Source organism: Marmota flaviventris, chromosome 4 (assembly GCF_047511675.1).
Source record: "Marmota flaviventris isolate mMarFla1 chromosome 4, mMarFla1.hap1, whole genome shotgun sequence".
In the NCBI taxonomy this organism is placed as follows: domain Eukaryota; kingdom Metazoa; phylum Chordata; class Mammalia; order Rodentia; family Sciuridae; genus Marmota; species Marmota flaviventris.
Window position 1 is genome coordinate 1055051 of NC_092501.1, and position 26440 is coordinate 1081490.

The 26440-nt window shown below is 57.1% G+C and overlaps 1 protein-coding gene across 1 annotated transcript in view; it reads left to right on the forward strand.

Annotated features, from left to right (window-relative positions):
- Positions 1 to 11955: 11955 nt before the first annotated feature.
- Positions 11956 to 26440, forward strand: part of Cfap46 (cilia and flagella associated protein 46) — an 82488-nt gene continuing 68003 nt past the window's right edge. The window contains exons 1-11 of the mRNA XM_071610803.1: positions 11956 to 12004; positions 12436 to 12560; positions 12732 to 12863; positions 13218 to 13282; positions 14049 to 14213; positions 15150 to 15273; positions 15984 to 16078; positions 16657 to 16767; positions 19652 to 19751; positions 22786 to 22884; positions 24363 to 24553. Coding sequence (XP_071466904.1) covers positions 11956 to 12004; positions 12436 to 12560; positions 12732 to 12863; positions 13218 to 13282; positions 14049 to 14213; positions 15150 to 15273; positions 15984 to 16078; positions 16657 to 16767; positions 19652 to 19751; positions 22786 to 22884; positions 24363 to 24553 — 1256 coding nt within the window. The remainder of the gene's footprint in view (positions 12005 to 12435; positions 12561 to 12731; positions 12864 to 13217; positions 13283 to 14048; positions 14214 to 15149; positions 15274 to 15983; positions 16079 to 16656; positions 16768 to 19651; positions 19752 to 22785; positions 22885 to 24362; positions 24554 to 26440) is intronic.

Sequence of the window (26440 nt, forward strand, 5' to 3'; positions counted from 1 at the left end):
GCAGTGCAGTCCACGTCATCCGGGTCTGGCATTGCCGGCTGCAGGACGCAACCTGGTGATGGGCTGCTGTCAGCTGGGGTCCATCTGTCCTCGCTCCTGCTGCAGATGTTCACAGATTCACGTGTATTCATTTCTCCAACCAGAGGGTGAACTTTCCTTTTCTGGCACACCTGAGCTGCCTCACATGGTCCTCCCAGGTCCACCAGTGCACAGGCCCTTAGGGAGGACAGTCACCTCACAGCATTGAGTCTTCTACCCCAAAACATGGGTATTTCTGTATTCTCCAGCCTCCTAACACCTATGCTTCAGGAACACATAAAGTTTCTTTGGGAATCTCTCTCCTGCCCGCTCTTGGGCTCCTATCTGGGCTCTCTTCTGCGCCTTTCTAAGTGGAGACAAGTCTCATCTTTCCTGCCATGGGCCTTGATACGATCGCACAGGCACTCTGCTTTGGATCAGTGCTCCCAGGTGTCCAGAGCACCCTCCAGGGCATCCGACCTGGGCAGCTCAACACTCCCCCCGGGGTTCACCCTGACCCCTCCTGCTTCAAATGGCATCAGGTGGGCATGGAGCGCGGCCCCCTCCTGACTCGCGGGGCACAATGGTGCCATGAAGCGGGCTCTTGTGCCCATGTGCCCCTCATTTACTCAGAGTCTTGGATCAAGGCAGGCTGCTGGATTTGATCAAATGCCCTTTCGGTACCTCTGGGGTGATTCTGTTTTTCCCTCTGAGCCAGTAGTGAGCTGAATGAGAACAGCAGACTTGGGTTGAACGGTGGACTCCGATGGCACACTGCAGTTTTCTGTGCTGCTGGTGTCACCGGCTAACGTTTTATTTAAGATATTCACGCAGCAGGTGGGCTTGTGTTTTCATTTCCACCCCACCCCTCCTCGAGTTGAGCCAAAGCTCTCCTTTTCCCAGGCTGGGTCTCCCTGTCTTCCAACATCTCTCACATTTTCCCTGTGAAACTGGGCTGGTTCTCTGGGTGGGTAGACGGCTCCTGGACTGTCCCCACGTGTGCTATGGAGACTGGCATGCTGCGACCCGAGGGCGAGGAAGGCGCAGCCCTGGGACGCTTCACGGAGAGCGCATGCCGCGTGTCTTCATCTTTGGGTGTGCGTTGGCGCCTTCCGCCTGCTCAGCCGTGGGTCTGCTCCCCAAGTGTGGGGGCATGGTCTCCCCCTTCCTGCCTCTCTCCCCTTAGGGCTGCTCTGTCCCTCCTTGTGCTAATCTCAGTTAAGGCTGCTCTTCGCTGAGACGTGTGTGGATGGGTGGCCTAGGTACCCTCCCGCGGCTCTTTGGCAGCGACATGAGCCAGCTTTCTTCTTACTGGGTGCGCGGTGAGATATCTGAGTGTGATCTTTAAGGTTTGGCTTGGTCTTGAGCCTGAGAGTCAAGGCACAGGCTTCTCTCCAGTAACTGTGCCTCCGTTTCGGGTTGGGCTTTCAAACTCTGATTCTGCTGTCTCGTGACCACAGACTCTGCCTGCGCTGCTTGTCTGAGCTCTTATTTAAGTAAAGAAAAACCCAGAGTGGATTTTCTAAACTGCAGATAATTGACTGGAAGAAAAAAATTCTTTTCAGAAAATCTAATGCTCGAAATGAGAACTGGGAAAGGGAGACAGAACGAGCTCTTCTCAGACGAGGCTGCACACAGTTCCACACTGAGGATGTGAAAACCAGGGCGTGATGAAGCTTCCAGAATTCAAGATGACAAAATCAACTCGAGGACGGTTCAGTAACTGCAGATCAGTCAGGAGGGCTGGGGCAATCCTGGGCTGAAGGCCCCGCAGCTAGTCCCCCAAACCTGTCTCCAACCCATAGTAGGCCCCACTGGACAAGCCATGGGGGACACCAGCCTCCTGCCCGCCACTGTCTGCAGGCACACTGAGCCCCCTCCCTCAGTCCACTCTGGGGATGGGGACAAAGCCAGCACACCATCTATTCCAACACTCTTCAGCCCCCCATCCACATGGCTGATGGCTTCCAACTTCCATGCTCAAGAGGCTTGCCTGTATCTGCGTGTCCACCCATCAGTAACGGGAAAGCTGCAGGCCAGCCAGAAGGCCTCCAGAGAGTGAGGAGGAGGGAGGCAGGGAGGGAAGTGTCCCCCCCTTCTCTCCAATCCTGGGGAGAGACTCTGAGCAGAGACCTTGGTTGTAAGGGAGCGAGCTCACACCTCTTGGAGCAGATCTGCACACAGTGGGCCTGCAGCCCAGCCCACATGCTCTCCTGCTGTGGCTGTGGGCAGCTCTCCATGGCACCTGCCAGCCACCGCCACTAAGCATGTGAGTCATGATCTCCAACACTTCCTTGTGAGTCCTACAAGTCCTCTCTGTGGTGCAGTCAGAAGTCCCTGGGGTGTCTGCAGCCCTGGGGCTGAAGGCTGAAGCCAAGCCACGTGGGGCTCGTTCATCCAAGGCCCAGGCCTGAGAAGCAGTGTTCCCGGGAAGTCCAGCACAGGGAGCAGCCAGGGCACAGTGTGAGGAACCTGGGGCCCTACCTGTGTGACCATGCTGAGGGGATCCACTATGCTCCAGGAGGCCATGAGGTCCTCTCAGAGCTCCTCCATGGTCTCATTGCAAGGGCACCCAGGCAACCCAACCCGACATGGGAGTCCAGGCTGGACTTTCAGTGTGTGTCCCCTCTGGGTCCACATCAAGACCTTGTTTAAATTTGCAAGATAACAAACAGACGAAAAGCAAAGTGGCCACACCAAAGCCTTGCTGACCGACCAGGTGCAGGCAGAATGGGTGCCATGCTGAGGAGTTAGTCAGGAGAGGAGCGGAGTGGGGCCGGATCTCAGGCTCCAGAGCTGCCAGGGCTCTGAGGTGCTGCCCAGCGCCCATGTGACTTGGGTGGTGTGATTCAGGCAAAACAATACTTCAGTAGCTGTTGCTGCCTTGCAGGCAGTTCCAGCACCACATAGCAGAGTCCGGCAGTGCCTCTGGGGACGGACCCAGGGCCACCACGGGGCAACAGGCCACAGCATCCCAGGAGGGCTGAGTCTCAGTGCATTGTCAGGACTCTTCAGAGTGTGACCCTGAGACCCTGTTTCACTGCCTGTGAGCAGACCAGAGTACAGAGCAGGAGAGAAGAATGTGCTCTCATTGCTGGGTGTGGCTGCGTTCCAGGAAGAAAGCACAGCACAGGCAGAGGGACATGGACTAAGGACAGGGTGCCCCTGTGGAGGTCTCAGGGCCACAAGTCCCTGTGCACCAGAGCTGGATGTGCCAACAGCACACACCCAGATGTGTGAGAATGGGAGGGATGCTCCCTGGGGGAAAGCACAGCCCCGACAGCACAGTCCATGCTGCCACCCCAGTGTGGGTGTCCCAAAGCATCCCAAGCACCCGTGGGCAACTGCACACATTGCTTGTGCCTCAGAGGAAGCTGCCTAAGTGCAGAAGAGAAGATGTGGCTCACAGTGCAACCCGGCCAGACACTGAGTCCACATGGTGACCAGAAAGCCTCACTGCTAACGCTTATCACTTCCTACAACGCATCTTCTCTTCACAGAGCACTGGCCAGCAGCGGTGAGGACAGTGCCATTCAGGAAGGAGACCCAGGCGTGGATATGGCCAAGTGCACACTGATTCTCAAGGTAACTGCCTGCCTCTCTGGGAAGATGAGCCTCACGTGACTCCTTGCTCAGACCCCTGACGCCGCCTTGAGCAGCTAGAGACGTGGTGTGCAAAGACGATCGTGCATAGGGCCTTCTTCTCCCCGAGGGGCACCTGCTCTTCTGTGGGCATGGCCAGGGCCAGACCCCACTCATCTTTCACTATCTCGCCCACTAAGCACCAACTCCCAGTATCCTCCGAGGGACTGGGTGCAGTGGAGACAGAGCCCCGGGCAACCCCAGCCTTGCCACCTGTTGGTGAGCTAGAGGGCAGACACAGCCAAGGTGGACAGTGAACTCAAGATCCATGAAATACCACTGAGCTAAGCCGGGGGAGGATTTAGCAGGACTTAAGGAGCCATGATCTGGGAAACAGAAAATGATAGGATCAGTAAATAAATTCAAAAGCTGATTCTTAGAATTAAAATAAAATGAAACAACAAAACAGAGACAGCATTAGCAAATCTAAACAAGAAAAGAAAATGAGGGCTACACAAAATAAGAATGATACTGAGAAACTGGCCCTGGAGGCAGAGAAGAAAGGGTCATAACAGACGTTAAAATCCAGATGAAGGAGAGAACCACAGGGAAAACAGGGACTGCTGTCCACAGGCAGGTTAGCCAGAGGAGAGAGCTTCTTCACTGGCCTGCTCGGGAGCTCACGAAACGGGCTCAGAGAAGCAGAATCAGGGCTTCCCGTGGGTGTGTGGTCTGGGACCCAGGGCCTCGTGCACGCCGAGCACACATTCCATCCCCGAGTCACGTCCCCAGTTAACTGGGGGCTCTGTTTCCCTTCAGGGAGGAGAGGGTGAAGACTTCCATGGGACAGTGAGTGGGGGAACGACTGGGCAACAGGTCCACTTGGCTTCTCCTCAGTGGCTGCTCAACCTGCCAGGGTCTCCTCCCCCAAGGAGCCTCAGGGCTCATCTCTTGGAAGGGTCTGCTCTGAGCAGAGGAGGGGCACAGAGAACCTCTCCCTGGACTCTCGGCTCTTCTGTAGCCCCTCAAGGTGAGGCATAGGGTTGGGCCCTGACACACACATCCACCCGAGTACACACCCTGGGCCCCTGACACTCGTGCTCAGGTATGCACACACACAAACATGCTGGGCCCCTGACACACATGCACTCAAGAACACACGTCCCTTACACATATGTGCTTACACACACATGCCCAATACACATGAACACACACCCACACAAGCATGCACACATGTGCACACTTGCATATCTGCACATACCCAGATGCACACTGCACATACACACACACATACACGGCTCCTCAGACTAGAAGTGAGGACACAGTCCAGTCCCCCAGTCCCAGCAGACTGCCAAGGAGCTCACACACACACCCGGCAGTGAATCGTGCAAGGGCAGAGAGCAAAGGGTGAGCCTCCAGGTCCTTTGTTTAGGAGACCTCTTGTACCAACATGACGACACAAAGCCTATGTGAAAGGTTAAAAGCAGGGCGAGAGGAAGCAGATGAAAGCGCACCCTGCTGGACCAGAAGCCGTGCAGAGACACCCTGGAGCCGGAGCCGCTCGCTCAGGCTGCACCTTGCATACGGTCCCCACGCAGGAGCCAGCAGTGTGTTTTGGTTGTGTTGTGTGTGTTTTTAACTAGACCAGATGACTCAGCATTTGCATAGAAATAAACATGCAAACATGGCCCTGGAAGATCTTAAGAACAGAGACAGTCGGAGGCTGGCTTTGGCAGCAGATGTTGAAGCATATTGTAAGTCGGAGCGTCCAAGACTGCATGCGCAGGCCCCGCGCAGACGGACGGGCAGGGATGCAGACAGGGACTACACCGGGCGAGGATGCGCCTGGCTCTCCCACCGTCCAGGACTCTCATCATCATCACAGATAGCTCAGGGAGACAAAGCCGGCAGGGTGGCAGCATGGGGCACTGATGTGAGGGGCCTCGGGGGCAGCCTTACCAACTCAACCACATTTAATTTAAACATGGTGGCTGAAAAAATCAAAGAAAACAAAAATGAGGTATGAGAAACACTTGGGTATCATATCACAAGGAAGGAACTTCCTTCCCACACAAAGTGTCTGAGGAGTCCATCTGACATGACCCAGTCAGTGCCCAGTGGACACCATCCAGAAAGGGCAAGATGACCAACTGACCAAAGGGCAGCTGCGACCCAACAGACATCTGCCATCCCTTCCCACAAGAAAACCCAGGCTGGGGCCACACAACAGGGCATTCCCATTCCTCCGTGAGCCGACAGTTCCCTCCTGCACGGATGTGAAGGCACAGCCAGTGGTCCTGGCCAGCAGGACATGAGCCAACACACCAGTGGACAGGGGACATCAGCCACGCTGGGCGCCAGAGTTCTTGAGGGTGGACACAGATGGTCAGAATGCCCCACGTTGGCATGAAGAGTATTTTGAGCTGAAGGCAACCAGGAGGCAGAGGTGCAGGGAGGTTTCCTCGCGTCCCCCGTTCAACCTAGGAGCTGGGCATGGCTTCCTTTTGTGGCCTGTCTCCTCCGGCTCCGGTGGAATGGCCCATCCTGGAGATGGCGCCCTTAGAATCTGCTGGAATCGCCCCACCTTCCCTTACTTTCCCCTCGTATATTTACCTACCCACAATCACTGCCCCTAGAAGCCCCAACCCTCTTCCCTCGTCCTTCACGCTTCCACAAACACATCTCTGTCTGCTAACATGGCTTCTGAGCTCTCAGGGTACCCAAGTGCTTCCTTGTATTTCCCTTCCTTTCCTGGGAGACTCTTGGAGACACACCAAAATTAAAACAGCAGCATCAAGAAAATCTGTATCCTGTTCATCTGACTTTCGTCAGTTTAGTTTGCAGGGCTCCCTTCGCAAAACTAAGAGGGACAAAGCTTCTTATTCTCTTAACATAGATGGGCAATGAGGAGTTTCCCGGGGTTCCCAGCAGTGCCTTTCTGCCCCTAGGGACATTCGGCAATGTTGTCACAACTGGGCAGAAGCCAGGGACGCTGCTCAACCGCAGCACTGAGCGTGTGGTGCTCAGGAAAGACACATCTGGCCCAGCATCAGGTAAGCTGAGGCAGAGCCCTGGTTGAAGCTGTGCCGGCCATGATGACCACAAGGGCCCACTAAAGGTTCTGGGAGAAGGAGAGAAGAGTCCTGTGGGCCTGCTAGCACCCCTCCTGCCTCCTCCCAGCCCAGAGCAGGGCAGGCGGGCACAAGACACGCACAGGCCGCTGTGCCCACCAGGGACCGTGCGGTGTCCTGAGGAGGCATGCAAAGCCCTGAGTGAGGCCACAGGGGGATGATGACGGGGATGCCATGTTGAGGGACGTCAGGTGGACCCTGAGCCGGCTCTTGGAGTTCCAGAACATGTACGTCACCCAGCGCTATCATCGGGCATCACCAGCCCTGGGCCCCCAGGGCTCCTCCCACCTGCTGGCCATGGAGGGCAGCAGCCCTGGGAAGTCTCTCTTGGCTCCTTGAACATGGTCCTTGTAGAGCTGGACCAACAAGGAGAGGCTCAGGGGCTGAGATCGGTCAAAGAAGAAAGTCCAGGGAAAACAGCCCATGGGAGAAACTTGGGAGGAGGCAGAGGCCAGGAGAGGCCCTGTCACCAGGAAGCCCGGAGCGCTGGGCGAGTCTGCTGGGGAAACTGGGAGCAAACGCATGGAGCCTCTCACAGCCCTTTGGGGAGCTGCAAGCCCACAGTGCATGCCAAGGTGGCTGTCCCAGGGCTGCCCCCCTGGGAAAGGAACAGATGGAGGGTGAGTGGGAGCCTCGTCTGATCCCGCTGACCTGAAAACACAAAGCTGCTCCTCCTGGCTGCTGGACCACATGGGCAGCCTTGGTCCCCAGGCTGCAGGGCCTTCTGCCCCCATTGCTCTCTGTGGGTCTCAGAGCCTGGCACAAGCAGTGCTCTAGTATGCCTGGGGGCAAGAGGGCTGTCCCCACCTCCAGGGCCAACCGAGGTGTGCACACCCTAATGGGCACAGGCACACACACACACGCCTCCCCAGCAAGGGGCTGCACATACTCCTGAGCACAGACACAGGCCCACACGCCTCCCCAGCATTGTGTGTGCAGCCCTTTCCTGGGGAGGCGTGTGTGTGTGTGTGCCTGTGTCCACAAGAGCATGTGCACCAGGCTGGCCGCCAGAAGTTCACCACTTCCCAGGACCCCATGGGAGCCTGCTGCCCAGAACTCAGCCAGTGGTGGAGGGGTGGTGAGCTGGGTGGACCTGCTGGTCAGGTATAGGGGGTGGTGAGCTGGTGTGGGCCTGCTAGTCAGATGTAGGAGGTGATGAGCTGGGTGGACCCCAGGGCAAACTGAAACGTGCTGCATCTGGCATGTGTACACACAGGAATGCAGGAAGGCTGTAAATCTTCCTGCAGAACCGCCTGTTAGTGCCCCTCCTGCCTCCTCCTGACCCCCTCAGGGGAGAGCTCTGCTCTTCTGAGGACTGGTGTGAGTGGGGACCCCATGGCCAGCGTCTCTCCTGCCCCTTCTCCTTGCCTGATTACAGGACCCTTGAAAGCAGATTCCCTTCCAGGTGTGTCCTCCCCAGGGGCTTTGTGGACTCGCTCCCCATGCCTTGGGAGAAGCTACCTCCTTGCTCTGTCCCTTAAATACACTCAGTGCTGCCTCAGAGCACAATGAAGCCCTCCTCTTTTCAGATGGTGAAGTGCAAACGTTCGGAATCCCACACTCTGGTGGGGGTGTTCTGAGTTGCTGTCCCCTGACACCTATACAGGGATCCTCTCCCCACTGGCCTCAGAATGTGGGAGGGTCTTTACAGAGGCCACTGCTCAGCATGAGGGCACAGGGGGGCCCTGATCTGAAGTTCCTGCCTCATGAGGAGGGGGCACGTGGATGCAGGTGAGTGTGGAAGGCGACCACCCTCTTTGTGCCTAGGGCCCGGCCTCAAGAGGTCCTAGCCCCAAGCACACCTCGGCCTTGGGCTTGCAGCCTCTGGCTCTAGCAGATGATGTGACAATGAGAAAGAACACCAGGCCTTGTTCCAGTCTGGGGTCTCCTTGGTGATGAGACTGTGTCCCCAAGATCCCTTTGGTGACAGGACTATGTCCTGAGGTCTCCTTGGTGACAGGACTGTGGCCCTGGGGTCTCCTGGTAATAACAGGAGCATCTATGGTTCCTTCGGGGGCTCCTGGATGGGGCTGGTCAGCACAACCCCGGTCAGGATGGATGCCTGAGCCTCGCACCCCTCCTCTGGGGAAGCGACAGGCTGGAGGCTGATGAGGCCTCTGCAGAAATCCTGGAACTCTGGGGCTCAGGGACGTCCAGGCTGGTGAACACCACTGCTGCGAGGGGTGGCCCAGGTCCATGGGACAGAAGCGGGGAGGCACCACTGCCCAGTGCTCTGGATGCAGGGCAGGAGGAGACTGGCAGGAGTGCAGTGGGACTCCAGGACAGCCACAGCACCCATCACAGCACCCTGACTCCCACCCCTGTTTCTTGGACAGGAAAATCAGGCTGGACTGGCCTGACTTGTCCTGGCAAAAAAAGACCATCTGGCGAGGAAGCGACGTGCACCACAGTCTTGGCCCTCTGGCTACCTAGAAAACTGCGTGCTCCAGTGTCCAGTGCTCCAAGACTCAGAAACGTCCTGCTAGGTGAGGCCAGGACCATGCCAGAGCCCTTCTACCTGCTGGACGCCCACTGTGCAGAAACTAGTGGACTGTTGGAGGGACAAACGAGGCAAGGCACCGAAGAGAGCAGGAAACAGTTCTACTGGCTGCAGCCAGGTTCAGAGGGCACAGCTTTTGCTGTAATCAATCAATCCCCTGAACCCCGAGTTCAGGGAGTTTCAGAGTTTTATCCCCAGCATCTAAGGGGAGGGGCTCCGAAGTTCACAGTCTGCAGAAGGTCACATAAAAGCAGCTTTTTCTCTCACTGTTCTGGCAAGTTAACCCCTCAAGGGCAGCACCTGGGAAGGGGAGAGCTTCTCTCCCCCTCTTTCCTCCCCCTGCCAGCTGTTACCATGGAGCCCAGGTGAGACTTATCTTAAAAGTGTAGACACCTCTGTGAAGCCCAGCTCAAGGCCAGAGGCCTTGTTTGCACACTTCTCGAACTACTGTCCTGGATGTTTGTGAAAAACCAGTAAGGGGTGTCCAGCACCTGGAGTGCAGGTATCTTCCCCTCCAGTGGCCACGTAAACAGGGCGACAGGAAAATAGGAAGTTTATCTACATTGGACTCTTTTGCAGAGACGCTTGCCGACAGTCCTAAACCAGCCATGGGGAAGATTTCTGGAGAGGCCCAGTTAGGACCTTTCTGTGGAGAAAGGGGGTGCCACTTCAGGACCACCCGCAGCCTAGAGCTGCCAGGAACACAGAGGAGGCCAGGTTACAGGATGGACGCCCCTACCTCAGAGGGCCAGCTCCAGGACACAGAGAGAAAGATATTCAGTTTCCAAACCACATCAGGTAGAACTACCTCATCAGAACCCGCCACAGACCAACCTCAGACGCCCCCCACAGACCAACCTCAGATGCCCCCCACAGACCAACCTCAGACGCCCGCCACGGACCAACCTCAGACACCTTCACGGACCATCTCCTCAGGCACCCACCACCATGTCCTGACCATCTCCTCAGATGCCCTCACGGACCATAGATCCGTCTCCCCAGCACCTGCCACAGACCCGGCTCCTCAGATGCCCGCCATGGACTGTCCCATCCCATGTGAAGCCCCGGGACCAGCCTGCCCGTGGGTGAGGCCCAGGCCGCAGGCCCTCAGGTCTGGTCTTCTCAGGGCGCTGGGCCACCGTGGCGAGGCGCTGTGTGGCTGCTCCAGGCGCCTCACTGCGGGCTGGGCCACTCGGCCTGGTAGGGCGCTGCAGCGCGGGGCCCTGGAGGCTCAGCAGATCCACACTCCGGCCTCGGCCGCGCCCAGGGCCAGCCTCTGGATGGCGGGCAGGTGCCTGCTGGACTGTGTTCCAAAACCGCCCGGCCAGGCGTGTCAGTTGCACCCGCATGGGTGAGCCCGAGCCGCGCCCACCACCGCACGGCCCTGCCCCTCGGCCGGCCCTCCTGGGGCTTCCAGGCCATCTTTGTTCACCCAGGTGCTGCTGCCGCTGGGCCTCCTGCCGCTCCTGCGGCCATCCGAGCCACTGGCCGTGCGAACTAGGTTCATGGCTTCCTCTCTGTCCTTGACATGACCCCCTCGAGGACTCTCTGGGGGACCGGCCTTTCCTCCCCGACTCCAGTCTCCCTTGGCGGAGTGCAGGGTGGCTTTGCAGGAGGCTGGGTGGTCTAGTTTTTCTCTTACTTTGCTTTTGGTGGCCTAGAACATGGCGCCTGCTCCACGGCGGGGGAACGGTCTTCGTTCTCCACGTCCTAGGCTGCCGGTCTCTGCACCAGGCCGGGTGATGGAGGGCCCCAGCCTCCTCCGGTCCACGCCCCTTGGTCCGTCCAGCCTTGCGGCTTGAGGAGTGGCCTTTCCTCCTGACTCCAGCCTCCGTGCCTGCCGCGCACCAGGCCCAGCCTGGCCCACCCTGGGCTGCAGACACAGGTGGCCCTCTGCCCTGCTTTTCCCAGGGCCATCCAGGCTGTGCAGCCCTTTGCTTCTCTGCCTAGATTTTGGAACTGGCTCATGGGGGTCCTGAAGGATCCCTGTCTCGGTTGTGCCTGGGGCCTCCTGCTCTGGGGAGGGACCTGTGTAGAGGCAGCACCCACAGGCCAAGGCCTCCCAGCTCAAGACCGGCAAACCTCTCCTGATGGTCAGCTGGCAGTCCGCCCCTGGAGCAGGATCACGCACCTCCTGGGTCCCTGGCCCCTTCCAGGAGGGGCACGGGTGGTACCACTTTAAGTGGTGCCTTTCTGTGGCTCTGGGTGGGCCACGCATCCTGCTCTGGGCCAGTTCACTCAGGCTGCCGTCTTGCTGCGGATCCTTGACTTGCAAGGTCTTACTGCACCGCAAAACGCCTGCAAACTGTCAAAGCGTTGGGCGCCTTTTACTTTTAGAGGCCCCTCTCCAGACCAAAGGCCTCCCATTCTTTCCTCCCTCCACCTCGCATCTGCGGGGACACCTCCCCCTATCACAGGGACGATCCTCAGGGTAGCAGAGCCTGCAGCTCCTTCTCAGGCTGACCCAAGGTCCTCCCGCAGCCCGGTCTGAGCCGGAGGCCGCCCTTCAGCAGGCCCTGCCCCGCCGCCCAGGCTCTGCGCTACACCGCGACCTCGGACCTCAGCTGTGGGCTCCTGGCGGGCGGCCCCGCCCCGCCCCGCCTGCAGGTCCGCTCCGCCCTGGGCAGCCCCGCCCACCGGCCCGCGTCCCTCCGGGTGCTAGGCAACCGTGGGCCCGCCGGGCAGCGGCCGACTGACCACTGACTGTAGGCAGCGAGCGGCATCATGGATCTGGTCATCACTCATGAGCTGGCCCGCACCGAAAGCCACCAAGGTGGGCCCGCCCCCGCCTCGAGGAGACCCAGGACCCCAGACCCCTAGAGGAGAGGACCCAGGGACCCCTCTCCAGGGAGGCAGTGGGCCCCGACCCTACACCTGGAAGGTCCGGGAAACGGCCACCAGGAGGGGAGCACCCCGCCCCTGACCCCGCCCCAGGAAACCCCTGGACCCGACTCTCTGGGAGGTGGAGACCCTGGAGGGCCACGGTTGGGCCGAGACCAGGACTTCCTCCCTGTTCTAAGCAGTGGCTGGCCCTTTGTCATCCTGCCCCAGACTACAGCGCTGGGGAGGCTCTGGGCGGCCTGACTAGGGTTCCAGGGAGTATGTCCCCGCCGGTCTCCAGGACAGGCCAGGGGAACATAGGAGAGCCAGGCCGGGGCTGTCCTCTTGATACCCCCACTTCCTGGCGGACCCTCTGCCCCGTAGACCAGGCCGCCCTGAAGCGAGCCTACGAGCTCATCAAGTCTGCCAACACGGGGAAGTCTGAGTTCGACCCCTCAGAGAGCTTCAGCCCGGACCTGTTTGTGCTGTGTGCAGAGCAGGCCCTCAAGGTGACTGGCCCCCAGCAGCTGGTGGGGAGGGCTCTGGGCTCATAAAGATGCAGAGGCTGATGGGTGCTCCTGGGGACCGAAACTCCGCTGGGCCTGCCCTGCTTTCCCTGTCTGCAGTCAAGGCTCCTCCACCCAAAAGGGTCTTTCCTGCCTCATTGTGTCTTCTTGCAGATGGGGCAGCCAGAGATGAGCGAGGACTGCATCCAAATGTACTTCAAGGTGAAGGGGCCAGTCACCCAGTTTCTGGGCCGAGCACACCTGTGCAGGGCCCAGCTGTGTGCCCCTAAGTCGTCAGACAACCTGGTGAGAGGGCTGGTGCTCAGCAGCCTCCAGAAGCAGGGCAGGCTAGACAAGTGCTGAGGGGCTGGAGCAGAATGGAATTAAGTCTCCAAATTCGTTTTCACAGTGATGTCAACGTCCAGGGTTTTCTCAGGTGTCTGGTCCTGTGTGTGACCCTTTACCTTGGCGTGGTAGTGTCAGGGTCTTTCTGCCTTCTGCCCTTGCAGCTGTCCCTGAGCTGAGGGAGGGGAGCACAGGGAGGCCAGGTGCGTGACAGGTGCAGCTGCCTGTCTGCTGGGCCACTGCGCAGGTATACGGTGTTCACAGAAGTGACCTGAGCAGAGCCAAATCGAGCTGTGCATTCTTGTGCCATTTCAGGAGGAATTTGAAAACTGCGTGACTCAGTACATGAAAGCTATAAACTTTGCAAAAGGGGAACCCAGGTAGGCAAGCTTGAACCCTTTTTCTAATGGATTGTGTGAAGACAGCCGCCAAAGATCGCCCTGTGGACCCATGTATTTGGACTGTCGGTTTCCCAGCCCTTTTCCTGTGTCTTGTGCTGTCAGTGGATTGATTTGTGGTGGTAGATGCGTCATGGCAGGTGCCGCCACCACATTCGTAGAAATCCCCACAGAGCCGCATGCTACTCTGGTTTCCTTGGCCTGCATGGGACCAGTCAGCGTCGTTCTCTGTGGCATCCCTCTGAGTGGTGCCCTGGCTCCTGGGGCCACCCTCTGTGTCCCCCAGTGGGCTGGCCATCCATGCCCCTGGACACCGAGTCCCCAGTTCCCACTCTATCGGTGCTTCCCACACCAGAGTAAGTGTGGCTTTGAAACCGGAGTCTGCACACAAACGGGAATGCACACAGTCAGCTGGCGCCCAGCTGATTCCTGGCTTCCAGGTCAGGCAGGGTGGTGGCACCTCCCTCCTTGCTCACTGGTGCTCTCCACGTGGTTGTTCAGTGTGTGGAATGACGCCCAGAAAGGAGCCAGTGCAAACTGAGGAGCCCTGGCTGGGTCTTCCCCTGGTCTGGAACCTCGGCTTGCTCACAGTGGCTGCCACCCTGCCCAGGGATGGCTCTGCATCCTGATGCTCCTGAGGGGCCACCTCCATCAGCTGGAGGCCAGAGGCGTCTGCATCCCGCCCACAAGAGCACGGGGAGACGGGGCCCTCCTGTGCGCCCAGCTGCTCAGATCCCTCTGGCCGCAGGTACTACTTCCTGGTGTACAATGCCTCCGTGCTCTACTGGCACATGGTGAGGCCGTTCCTCAAGCCTGGATGCCACCAGTACGTGATCCCCAGCCTCTCCCAGATCGTGAGCGTGTTAAACCAGACAGAGGAGGAAGACAAGGAATGGCGGGCGGAGCTGATGCTGTGAGTCCAGGTGCCACTTCCCTGCCAGCCTCCCTGCCAGCCTCCCCGCCTGCCTCCCCGCCTGCCTCCCTGCCAGCCTCCCTGCCAGCCTCCCTGCCAGCCTCCCCACCTGCCTCCCTGCTAGCCTCCCTGCCTGCCTCCAGCCCCCCTGACTGCCTCCCTGCCAGCCTCCCTGACTGCCTCCCTGCCAGTCTCCCTGATTGCCTCTCTCCCAGCCTCCCCGCCTGCCTCCCTGCCAGCCTCCCCACCAGCCTCCCTGCCTGCCTCCCCGCCAGCCTCCCTTCAGAGCCCTACTTTCCCTTCCATACTGGGACTGGGTTTGCACCTCGGCAGAGGTTTGAAATCTATGGGTGAGTCTTCCTGGGGGTGTTTCCACAGAAAACAGAGAGGTACGTCTAGACTCAAAGTGAAGACAGTGTGGTCCTGGTGTGGTTAGCGCTCAGCGTGGGAGACTTTCTCACAAATGCCTGAGCCATCGAGAGCCTGCGCATCTGCCAGGCAGCACAGGGGACAGACACGGGCTTGGCCTGAGAAGCCACAGGGGCAGATGGTCAGCAAGGCCTGGCCAGCACACCAGCTAGACAGAAACAGGGCCTGTGTCAGTGACTGGGCAGTTGTGTCCACAGGGTCCCACTTGTATTGACTGCGGAGATCCCCACTCAAGTCCAAGTCCGTGGCTGTGGGTCAGGGGCACCACTTGAGATCTTTGAGGTGCTCACAATGCCGACAGCTCCCTGGGCCCTCGGGAGGGTACAGTTCTCTCCCTCCCATGTGTGGGGCAGTGGCTCTCCCTCCTGCAGACCAGTTCCTGGCCACACTGTAGTCCTCTTTCTAAACTCTGCGAGACACACAGCTATGAGAGGAGGTGACCCAGGCCTGGCATTTGCACAGAAGGACGTTTCGGGAGGTTCAGTACCCACCCTCTCTGTTACCAAGGGAACTTCTTGAGTGTGACCTGCAAGCTGGGAAAAAGGAGGAGGCAGCCAAGCTTTGTTTGACGGCAGCGCCATTCATAAAAGCCAACGTGCCCCACAAGTATCGGCAGATATACTCCGTCATGGTGAGTGTACATGTTTAAAAACAGATATCAGCACTAGTTTCCCTGAAGATCATTGTTCAGAAAGCTATGCATGAAAACCACGAACAAGGCCATTAATTGAGAGTATAGACAGGTACGCTCGGGCTGGAGATGTGGCTCAAGCGGTAGCGCGCTCACCTGGCATGCGTGGGGCGCTGGGTTCGATCCTCAGCACCACATAAAAATAAAAGATGTTGTGTCCACCAAAAACTAAAAAATAAATATTAAAAAATTCTCTCTCTCTCTCTTTTTTTTTTTAAAAAAAAAGAAAGGTACGTTCACACCTGAGCAAAACAAAGTCATGGACGTTCACCTGAGAGCAGATGGACATAGCCATTATTTTTTAAAAAACAAAACAGGATCTTTGCCCTCATTATTTCTCTTTACATATTCCTTTTGTAACAGCATGGAATTTTTTCAAGTTTAACCAATAATTTGTAAAGGTATAAGTAATTACTATAGGATTGTGTCCCCGTAGCGTTAATTTTTATATTATTCATTGGCTATTAATTTTCAGGTATAGGGATCACCTTAAGTTATATATAAAAGCAATAAAACTTCAATGAGAAAATACATCTTAATTACAAGAATCGATTTTACAGGAAGAAGAAAATAATATCTAAGCACAAACCTGAATCATTACTTAATTACCTCCTTAGTCCAAGCTAATATCCTGTTCCATCTTATAACAGGTTCGTCATGAATTAATGGACGAGCTTCACTTAAAGATGGAAAAGAAAAATTCCATCAGCCTGTCAGTGTCTTTCCACATTAATTCCCTCAAAGCGTGAGTAGTCCCGAGGCAGCAAAGGCTAAGCTTTCCAGGGCTGAGCTCAGAAGCCTGCCCCGCCCACGGGAGTCCTGTGTCAGTGGGTGGGGGTCAGGGCTGCAGGAGCCAGAGGACTTGGGGCCCAGGGACTCTGCCTGCCGAGGACCGTCAGGCCACAGTGTACCTGGGTACAGAGGGTTGGAGAAGGCAGGCTAGGCAGCTCAGTGGGGCGTTGCCGAGGGGAGTCTGGCCTCCTCTCTTGTGAGGAGGAGAGGAGACCAGGGCTTCTGTGCCCGGTGGTCTTAGGTGAAGTGCTTCTCTGTCTTGGTGGCCCATGTAAATGTTTCCAAGGTGGGGTTTTTTTGGTTTGTTTTTTTTTTTTCAGTGAAATAACTCCTAGAAGGTGAGGAAAGATGAGGAGTGAAAACCTTTCTGGGAGTGGTGGGTAGATAGCAGGAGGGACAGGCTCGGCCTATGTTCACTGGGAAATACAGGTTCATGGATTTAACATTTCCCTTAGAATAATAATATAATAATAAATAATAATAAATATCTGTAAGGATGCTTTGGTTATTTGCTCTCTGAATTAATTCTAGAAAGCTGGATAAAAATGAGTTACCGGAAGACGTCTCTTCGATTCTGAAGAGGGCCTACAGACAGATAGGTCTGTGTAACATCCAGCGCTTTCCTGCAATGACAGGAGAAAAGTGAGTGTTTGTGTTTCCAAGGTATAGTCTCTGGGATCTCTGTGCAGCGTTCAGAAAGTGCTGGAACACATGAAAAGATACAGAACAAGCAGCTAGAGGCACCTGCAAAAGCTAGCAGAGGTTTTAATGCATCTCTCTCTGGTCTTCCTTTCTTGAGGTTTGTGTTGTTTGGTGCACCTGGGATATGTGACCTCACATCCCACTTTGCAAAATTGGCACAGGCATTGCCGAGTGTCACAGCCTTTCACACGTGTCTGTATCCACCAGGTGGGAGAGCCCGTGATCCACGCGCATGGCGTCACAGGAGGCCCGTCTTTCCTGAGCACATCTGGAGCTCCCTGGAGCCCTCTGAGCACTTGTCCAGGGATGACTCCCAGGAGAGGTGCTGAGCCTGGGCAGCCCTAGGGCTCTAAAAACTTCTCCCCACCAGGGCAGGTGGCAGGGGTTTGGTCCCCCCATCCCCCAGCTGTTTGTGGCTCCCGATTAGCTCTTTGTGTTGGAGACAAGTGGGTCCGGGGGCAGATTACCCAGTTGCTCTGGTTTCATTTTCATGACTCTGGTCACCAGCACGGCTTAATATGCAGCCGCCTCTGTGGGCCTTTGCCTCACCTTTTGAGCCTCATCTTTTGGCTGGGGTCTTCTGAGACTCTTATTAACTTGCAGTCACCCCTAACATAAGCAGCCTTGTGACCCTTTGCCTGAAAACCACGGTTTGGGGTGTTTTTTTCAGTTTGCCATTTGATCATGGGCCCGGGGTACGGTATGTTGGACTGTGTTCCCCAGAAGGGTGCACCCAAGGCTTGGCCTCTGCCCCCACGACATATCTCATTAGAAGGACAGTCTCCGCGTATTTTAGTGAAGAGGAGGCACACAGAGTGAGGGTGGTCCTGCGTCCACCTTTGTTCCCTGTTAGGAAGAGGACAGTCCAAAGTGCTCCCAGCATGTGGCACTGGGTGACACTGTCCAGGAAACTGTTAGTCATCTATGGCTGTGTGACAAATGACCACAACTCTGCAACTTAAAACAAGACGTGCTTGCCTTCTGGCTGTGTCCATGGGGCAAGAGTCCTGTCCAACCAAGAGCAGGATGTTGGACTCCTCAGGTCTTTGGGGCTGGACCAGGGAAGCAACACCTCCCAGCCCACTGGGTGCTGACAGTATTCTGTGCCCATGGATACCGGACCATGTGGCATTGCGTTTGATTGCAGAAGGGTAAGAGTCAGCTTAAGATCAGGGTCGGAGGCCTGCACAGTCCAGTGAGGACATCAGGGTCTTCTCAGAGGAGGGCGCACTGGAGGCAGGACCAGGACCTGAGGTCCTGTGGCAGGAGACGGGCAGAGCAGAGGGCTGAAGTCCCCTTTTGCAGGTGGGCCAGGTCAGCAGTGGCTCCTGGGGGGAGCAGGTGCACACACACAGGTGTCCCAGGAGGGACATCCACATCCGTGGTGAGATTCTCTAAGGAGTTGTGGCTGGAGCCAGGCTATACTGGTCTGCTCATGTCCCCGATGGGATGTTTGTGGACATGGGGTGCTGGGTGCTCTTTGCCCAAGCTGTCTGACAGGCACGTGAGTGGCTAGTGCCCCCCCTCCCACAGGTGTGCTGTCTGTGCCTGTCTGATGAAGAATGGCCTGCCACCACTTCACTCCTCATTTCTCTCGCCACTTTGAAATTGAGTGTGTTTTCTAAATATTTATAGGCATTTTTTTTGTTGTTAATTTCCTGTTCATTCTGTTTACCTGATGTTTTAAAAGTGGGTCTAAATGAGTCCAATCAGACTCTAGGGGCCTTTTCTGTCAAAGTCTGGACTCTTCAGCTCCACTATGACTACCACTGCCCCTGTTCGCCACTTACTCTCTTAAGTTTCTTTATGGACAGAAATGTTGTATTTAATATGAGAGTGATTTGGACTGCTCTTCCCACCAACCTAGGGCCACACACTGTTTGGGGCCTTGGTGCGTATGTCCTTTCCTGCTTCCTGGGGTCCCAGACTAGATGCTCAGAGGGACAGCAGGTGGCCTTGCTATGGCCAGCCCTGCACCTGTGACAGGAAGGAAGGGTCTCCACCCAGCACGGTCCTGGACCTGCTGCCATGTGGACTGCTGATTTGGGCACCACATCTGGTAATGCAGCCACAACGTCTCCGTGTGAACAGGTAGGGTCTCCCTGGGATCCAGTGTGTGACCTGTGTCCTGCAGTCAGCCCTGGGGGATGTGGTGTCTGCAGGCTGAGGTACCACTGCACTGCCAGCACAGCCTCTTGGGGGTATCGGTCCTTCCCTGAAGCCCAGAGGGCGTGGAGGCTTCTGGACACGCTGCAGGCTCTGCCGAGTCCCCCTGGGCTTGTGTGTCTGGAGTTCTGGGCAGGGGGATCCATTCTGTTTGTTCAAACTGTGTGGTTACTGAAAACCAGTAACCAACCCTTCAGTTTTTCTCCTCTTGACTCACGCAGCTGGCCTCTGTGGGTGACTGCGAGTGCTTGACCGTGGGAGGGAGGACTCTGCTCCAGCACCCAGGCATCCTCCCTGCAGCACCCCCCTCCATACCTGCTCCTACCTGCCCCTTGCCTGTCCGTGTGGAGGTGGCAGCACCTCACTGGGGCTGTGCTGCGAGGCATTGGTGACACCAGTGTAGGCTTGCTGCAGGTGTGCACTCGACTTGAAGACCTGCGGAGGCTGCACTGGGAGGCCAGTCGCTGCAGAGAGCAGCCTGGGTCTGGTGGCCGGCTGGCTGGGGCCTGTCCAGGACTCATTCATGAGCTAGTTGGTTTCCTTGTTTTATTTCTTATTTCACTTTTCCCCAGTTGTGCTGGAACAGGGGCTGGCTGTCCACCTGCCCCATCCGTGTGCTCTGTCCCTGTTGACCCAGTGCCCATCTGCTTCTTTCCAGAATGCTTTTGCTTTTTGAATTAGCTCGTTTCGCTCTGACCTTGAAATGTGAAGACATCACCTCTGACTGCCTCTCAGACCTGAAGGAAATGGACAGCAAAGTGAGTGGCTTGGTGACAGTCGCTCCCTGGGCTCTGCGCAGCACGGGGGGCTGAGTGTGGGAGCGGCGGGGATGGTACGACCCTGGCCATTCTGGGTTCCCCCTTTTTTCACACTCAGCTGCCCCTCACGTGAGGGCTGTGTGACATCCCACGTGGAGCACAGCCTTGCGTCCCTGCCCCTGCCCAGGGACGGTTCAATCATATGTGATTTTGTGCTCACTTCACAAAGGGCTCTGAGGGACATTTTGTGTCTAAGCCTTTTTTGCATTGAGGGTTTTCCCTGAGGTAAGTTGGCTGACTAGGGCCCCGAGGACTCTCGCTGCTGAGGTCTTGTAATACAACATTGCCCTCCAGGGGATGTTTCAGAGGGTGCACCCTGGCTGTCAAGAGAGTGCGCTGGGGTTGCTCCCTGCCTCCGGACAGTGTGGAAGGGCAGAGGACAGCTGTGCGGATGGTGTGGTCTTGGACTCGTCCCTTCCCACCATCCTCACTGAGCACAGGCTGTGGCTTGGTCCCGAGTTACCTTGAGTGAGACCCCCTTGGCCTCAGGAGTTATTACCAAATAAAGCTGTGAGACATGCAGACAAAAGAAACGACTTCTTTAGCAAAGAGCAGTCGACTCTTCTCCTGGCTGCGGTGATCTGGAGACAGTTTTTGAAAAGGAGATGAGGCTTCCTGTGGACCCGACAGTCAGGTCCACCTGGGCAGGACCAGCTTAGCCTGGGAGTCAGTTGTTCTTGAAGCGGTTTGCCGAGTTCTTTGGTGGGCCTCATACCCACCTTTTGGGTTTCCATAATGTGGGGGCCCAAACTCAGCATTGCCATCCAACACTGGATGGCACCCGAGTTCCACCCTCACCAGCTGAGTAGCCTTCCTGCTCCCCCAGAGCCTCTGTTTCTGTCTCTACAAGACAAATCTCCTAGAAGTGGAACCCAGGCTTTGAGCACAGAGAGGCAGGGTATGCTGCCCAGCCCTGGTCTCTCTCCAGGATCCCTGCTCCACAGCCCCCCGCCACCTCAGGCCTCTTCTGATGCCGTGGTGTGTGTCTGCAGGCGGACTGCAGGGTGGGGAGCAGTTCCCACTCTCACCAGCCAGGCACAAAACCTCAGGTCCTGGAGACTCCGGCGTTTGTCCCCAAAGTGAGGAAGCTATCCCTAGGCTGCATACTGCTCGGGTCATGCATAACAAGCCTGGGACACAAAAATAAAGGGACAGACTCTTTCTGAGTGGTGTGATTGGATACCAGGACAAATCTCAAAGACACAGAATACAAGAGTCCACAGCACCCAATAATGTGAACTTGACAATGCCTGGCATCCGATAAAGAACTGCCAGACACCCCGAGAGGAAAAGATGAAGAGAATCACCAATCAAAACCCCTCAACCAAGAAACTTTGCCGATTAGTGGACACAGACACCGAAACAGTTATGATCGTATTCCAGGTGCTCAAGAAGGTAAAAAGTTTGAACTTTTATATTAAATAGGATCAAGGAAGATAATTCAAACTCCCAAACAGAATTTCTAGAGCTGAAAACTCTCTCAAATGAAGCTACACTGGATAGAGTTTAAAACAGGTTAGACATTTTAGAATAAAAGATTAGCAAACCTGAAGGTTCTGTAATGGAAACAGAATGAAACCCAGGAAGGAGAAATGTGGAGAAGAAAACCTTGCCCATGAGTGGGGCTGGGCAGCTTCCCGCGGAGTAATAAACACGCCACAGAATCCCCGAAGGAGAGGAGAGCAAGGGCAGCAGGAAGGTGCTTGAGGGGTTAATGGCCAAAGATACTGAATCTGATCCTCTTCAAAAAAGATGTTCTGTTCTGAGGAACTGAAGTTGGGATGACAGCAGATTTCCTGCTGCAAGCAATAAAACCAGAAGACAGAGATCATCTCTAAATACCCAAACAAGAGGCATCCACCCTGAAATCTGCACCCAGGGAAAATACCTTCAAACTGAAAACAGAGATTCCTAAGATTTATTAAGATAACCAGAAGCCGAAAAAGTTTGCCTTCCACTTCCAGAAACCAAAGGAAGTTCCTCAGGCAACTGGAAGACGGTACCTGAGGGAAAGTTGGGTCTGTGCAGGGCAAGGAAGGGCAGCAAAGGGAGCCAGCCATCTGGAGAGGCCGGCAAGGCTGTCCGGTGGGATTCTAGGCAGGGGCACTGGGCCTGCGGCAGCCGTGGCCCGAGGGCAGGAGGGACTGTGCTGGCCAGAGCACTGTGCTGCTCACCCAGGGACTGCACAGCCAGGACTCTGCGAAGCTGCCGTGTGCACGAACGTCTTGAGAAGGCCACCGGAGCCACACTGGCAACAGGTACAGCTGGGGACCCAGCAATGCAGGTGGAGTGGAACCACGAAGGAGAGTCAGTGGATACAAACAAGACGGAAGAAGAGAAAATGGAATTAAGAAAAGGAGAGATGAGTAGGAATGTGTGGCGTGGCATCAGTAGGGTCTGTCCCCTGAACCCAATCATGTTGTGATGACAGTAAGTGCAAATGGCCCAATGCCAGGGACAAGGCGAATACCACCATCCTGGGGAGAGCAGGTCCTGTCCATGCTGCTGCAAGAAGCCCATGTCCAGCGTGAGGGGAGGCAGGCACCTCTCACCAGCATACGACGCCTGCTGACACTGGGGATGTCACTGCCAGTGATGAGAAGACGCTGGCCACAGAGAGAAAAGGCGACAGGCGACAATCCTCAGTGCTCATGTACCTAGTTGCACTTGCAGTGGTACTTTGGACATGCAGGGATTGTCAGACTGTGGGGACATCAGGCTCTGATTCCAGAAGCCGAGCCAGCATCTGCGAAGTCCCCTCTGCAGCCGAGCCCACAGCAGGTGGGCACGGGGTGAGGTTTCCTCTGCCTGCTCCCTGAGCTTTTGTGTCTGGGGAAGGTGTCCAGATTCTCGGATGTGCCTTGGCTCCGTCGTGCGGTTCTCCTCTGGGGGCTTCTACCTGGCGTGGCGGTGGTGTCTTAAGTGGTCTCAAAGTTGGCGAATGTGTGGGTTGGCTTCGTCCTGTTTGTTACAGGACCCCGGGAAGCTGATTGAGATTGAATGCCTGGAGTGTGAACTCGAAGCCTCCAGACTTGAAAATAAAGTGAGAATCTACCTCCGGACAGCTGTGGAGGTAGGTCTGAGCCCAGAGTCATGGCGCACGGCGCTCTGATCTGTGGCTCCCCAGGAGAGCCAGGTGTGGGCCAGGTGGTAGGGCACTGGGGAGGCACCTGGTCCCCGTGCTCACTGCCCTGGCTCTGTGCTGGTGCCCAGGTTGGGTGCTGCCAGCTGTGCCTCACCTCCCCGCCATGAGTGGGTGAGGGCTCAACCTTGGGTTCCAGCATTGGGCCTGGCCACACTGAGCTTCCAGAGCTGGCCGTCTTCCTCCCTGCACTGAGCCTGGGACACACCAGCCCTGGCAGAGTCCACCTTGGCCCCAGGGACACCTTGGCCTCCCTGGCGGTTGGAGGCTGGGATGTGACTTTCTAAACCCCAAGTTCTTCTGTCCTGTGTGGAACTGCCGTGTCCCCACCAGGGCTTGCCAGGGGTGACAGCTTCCACATCCCCTCCAGGGCTTGTCTGGGTGACAGCCTCCCCATCCCCACCAGGACTCTTTGCAGCCTCTGTCCTGTCCAGGGGCCAGCAGTCAAAGCCACCCCCTGCCTCAGTAGGGGCCTGGCTGGCCTGGAGACCTGAGGGATGGTGCTGTGGAGTCCCTGGGTGTGGCTCTGTCCCCAGAGGACCCTCACTGCCCTGTTCAGGCAGGGGCTGTGGAAGCCTCAGTGGGTGCTGTGAGCGACCTCAGGCTCCTGTGGCTGCTCAGCAGCAGGTCTGAGGTCTGGGGAAGCCCCCGCTGCCACACAGGTGTGGCCTTCACTCAGGCTGCTGCTCCGTGAGAAGGCCTCCGACTGTGCTCCCTGTGAACGCTGAGGTGGGCCCAGGTGCTTATGGGAGGGGCTCAGGGACCCCCCTCCTGCCGCCAGCACCTGCAGGCGTCCCTCTGGGAGACCACAGCTGCACTGGAGGAGCAGAGTGAGGGGAGGCCAGCACAGGACGGGGGGCACCTCACTGCCTGCAGGCCTGGTTCCTCCATGATCTGCCTGTGTGTCTGCCCGGCAGAGCTGAGCTCCTGAGGGACTCGGTCGGCTGCTGGCCGACTGCCATGTGCTGGGGTCTGGGTGTGGGGCCAGCTATGAGTGCCCACAGGTCCTAGTGACCTGTGATCAAGGCAGTGAGTGTGGCCCTGTGCCTGCACAGCTGTGCCCCTGCCTGCCTCCAAGACGTCAGGGCGTGGCTTCCGTTCATGAGGTTGGGACTCTGGCTTGGGTCTGGGCAGCCAGGACAGGGTAGTGAGGCCCCAGTATTGGCTCCACCCTCAGCTCAGGGCAGGTGAGGGCGTGGCCCCGGCTGGGGGGGATTCTGGAAGGTTCAGGTGACCTGGCCCGGTGGGTCTGTGGAAGGCTCAGGGCTTCTGCTCGCATCTGACCCCACACCTTCCAGCCCCTGGACTGGCTTGGGCCCTGCCCAGGCCAGCCCTCCCGGGTTGTGCTGTGGAGGGCCTGGTAATGGCAGCACGCTTCTGACCTTCCCGGAAATGCCCGCTGTCCCCAGGCCCAGCTGAGCATCACTAGCCGACTGGACGTGGTGCTGCAGCGTGCCATCCGCCTGGGCGACCCCCAGGCCATCCACGTGGTGTGCAGCACACAGTGGAACACCTGCCTGCCCCTGCTGCAGCGCGGCCTGCGGCGCCACCTGCGGAAGCCACTGACCACCGTGGCGGACATCCTGGAGACGGTGGACAGGTGGGCCGGGGCTGGCCCTGGACACGGACACTGGTAGGATGGGTGGATGTTCCTGCCTGGGCGTGGGGAGCCCGCCTGCTGTGCTCACTGGGCAGTGCCTCCTTTCTCCATGGGATGAGTCCTGAATGCTCGCCTCATCCACCTTGTGTCAGCTTGATTTGTGGCCATGACCAAGAGACCTGACAAGAACCTGGTTTCAGAGGTTCAGTCCACACAAGGCCCCTCGGTAGCTCTGAGCCCGAGTGGGGCAGACCATCATGGGAAGAGAGCGGAGGAGGAAAGCAGCTCAGGACAGCCAGGGAGCAAGGCGCGCTCTCAACATGGACAAAGTGACAAGTACAGACCCCAGAGGCACGCCCAGGGACCCCCTTCCAGCCACAGCCCACCTGCCAGGCCACACCCCCCATTAGTCCATTCAGGTGGCGCCTTCCACTGGCCACGTCCAGGGTCTCACCACCTGGTCAGCCCACCTCTGATGGTCTTTGCATTGTGTCACCCATGGGCTTTAGGGGACACTGTCTACCTAGACTACAGCACAGCTACAGGAGGACAGTGTGGGAATCTGTGAAGCATGCTCAGGGGCTGGCCAGCTGTGGGAAGGGGACTCCAGGACACCCTCCTGGCGGCCGTGCTGGTGGGGGCACACCCAGTGCCCACACAGCTCGGGCGTGTCCAGGGGTGCGGCTGCCTCAGCCTGGGACCTGTCCTCCTTGGAACACAGGCTATTGCTGTGGTCATGCTCTGCTCCTCCGCAGGGACCCCTTCTCACCCCTCAGGCCAGTGGGGAGCACCTTTCACACGCCTATGAATACAGCCGGTCTCCCCACAGATGAGCTGCTCAAAGCTCCCGTGTGTCAGTTTGACTCCCAGGTGGTGAGCTGGAAGGGATTTAAGGAGCGCTTTGCAGAGGAATCTGGTTCTGGAGCTCACCCACAAAGCCCCTGGGCCGGGCTGCTCTCCGTGTGTCATGGCGGAGGCGGGGGCAGTACTGAAAGCCCGGGGAGGCTTCCCACTCTTCCCAGAGTCCCCACATCGGCTGCTGATTGTTCCAGGGGGGTGTTCCACTCCCAGGCTTCGTGCCGAGAGCTTTGCTTTCTGACCCCCGGCTCTGGCAGGTGCCTGGCCTGACACACTGTCTGCTGTTTGTTTCCCACCTGGGACTCTGATCCTATTTGTTTACTTAAATTTAAAGTGCGAGGCATTTTAAGAGCATGTCTCTTAGAAGGCAGATGGTCGAGTCTTGCTTTTCCGTCAAGCAGTGCTTTCTTTACTTCAGTTCTTTGTGGGGCTCTCTAGGAGATGCAGAGGTGTCAGATAATGCTTCTCATGGCTCTGGAGGCCGGCCATTTTCTCTCTCCTCCTTTCCCCCTGGGGCCCTGGGCGTCCACCTGCCAGGCCAGCCACCCTCAGCTCCCCGGGCCTGCCTGTTTTCCCAGCGCCTCGCCCTCTGCTCTTCTGATGAGGTGACTTCCGTCGCCCTTTAAGTGCTCACAGGCTTTCCCCGCCCTCCCCATTCTGCTGCCTCGCACCGGAGACCTTGTTTGACTTGTCGGGGTTTTAGACTTAGAATTCCATTTTGTCAGTTCCATTTCTCTTCTGAGATTCTTTACCTGTTCTCATGAATCCTGCTTTTCTTGATTGGTGGACATGTTGTTGGTGTCTACCGTGATAGCTGCTGTACAGGGTTCTTCTGCCTCTGTGCTCTGTGTCCTGGGTCACATGCTTCCCTCTCATCACAGGTCCGTGGGGAGCACTGGACGGTAGGCTGCAGAGCCACCACACTTTGTTGTCTTTCTTGGAGAAGCGTCAGACTTTTTTTCCTGGTTGGCAGTTCAATTGTTGTGGGGTTGTATGGCATTTTGCCTGGGAGCAAAAGTGGGGGTCAGT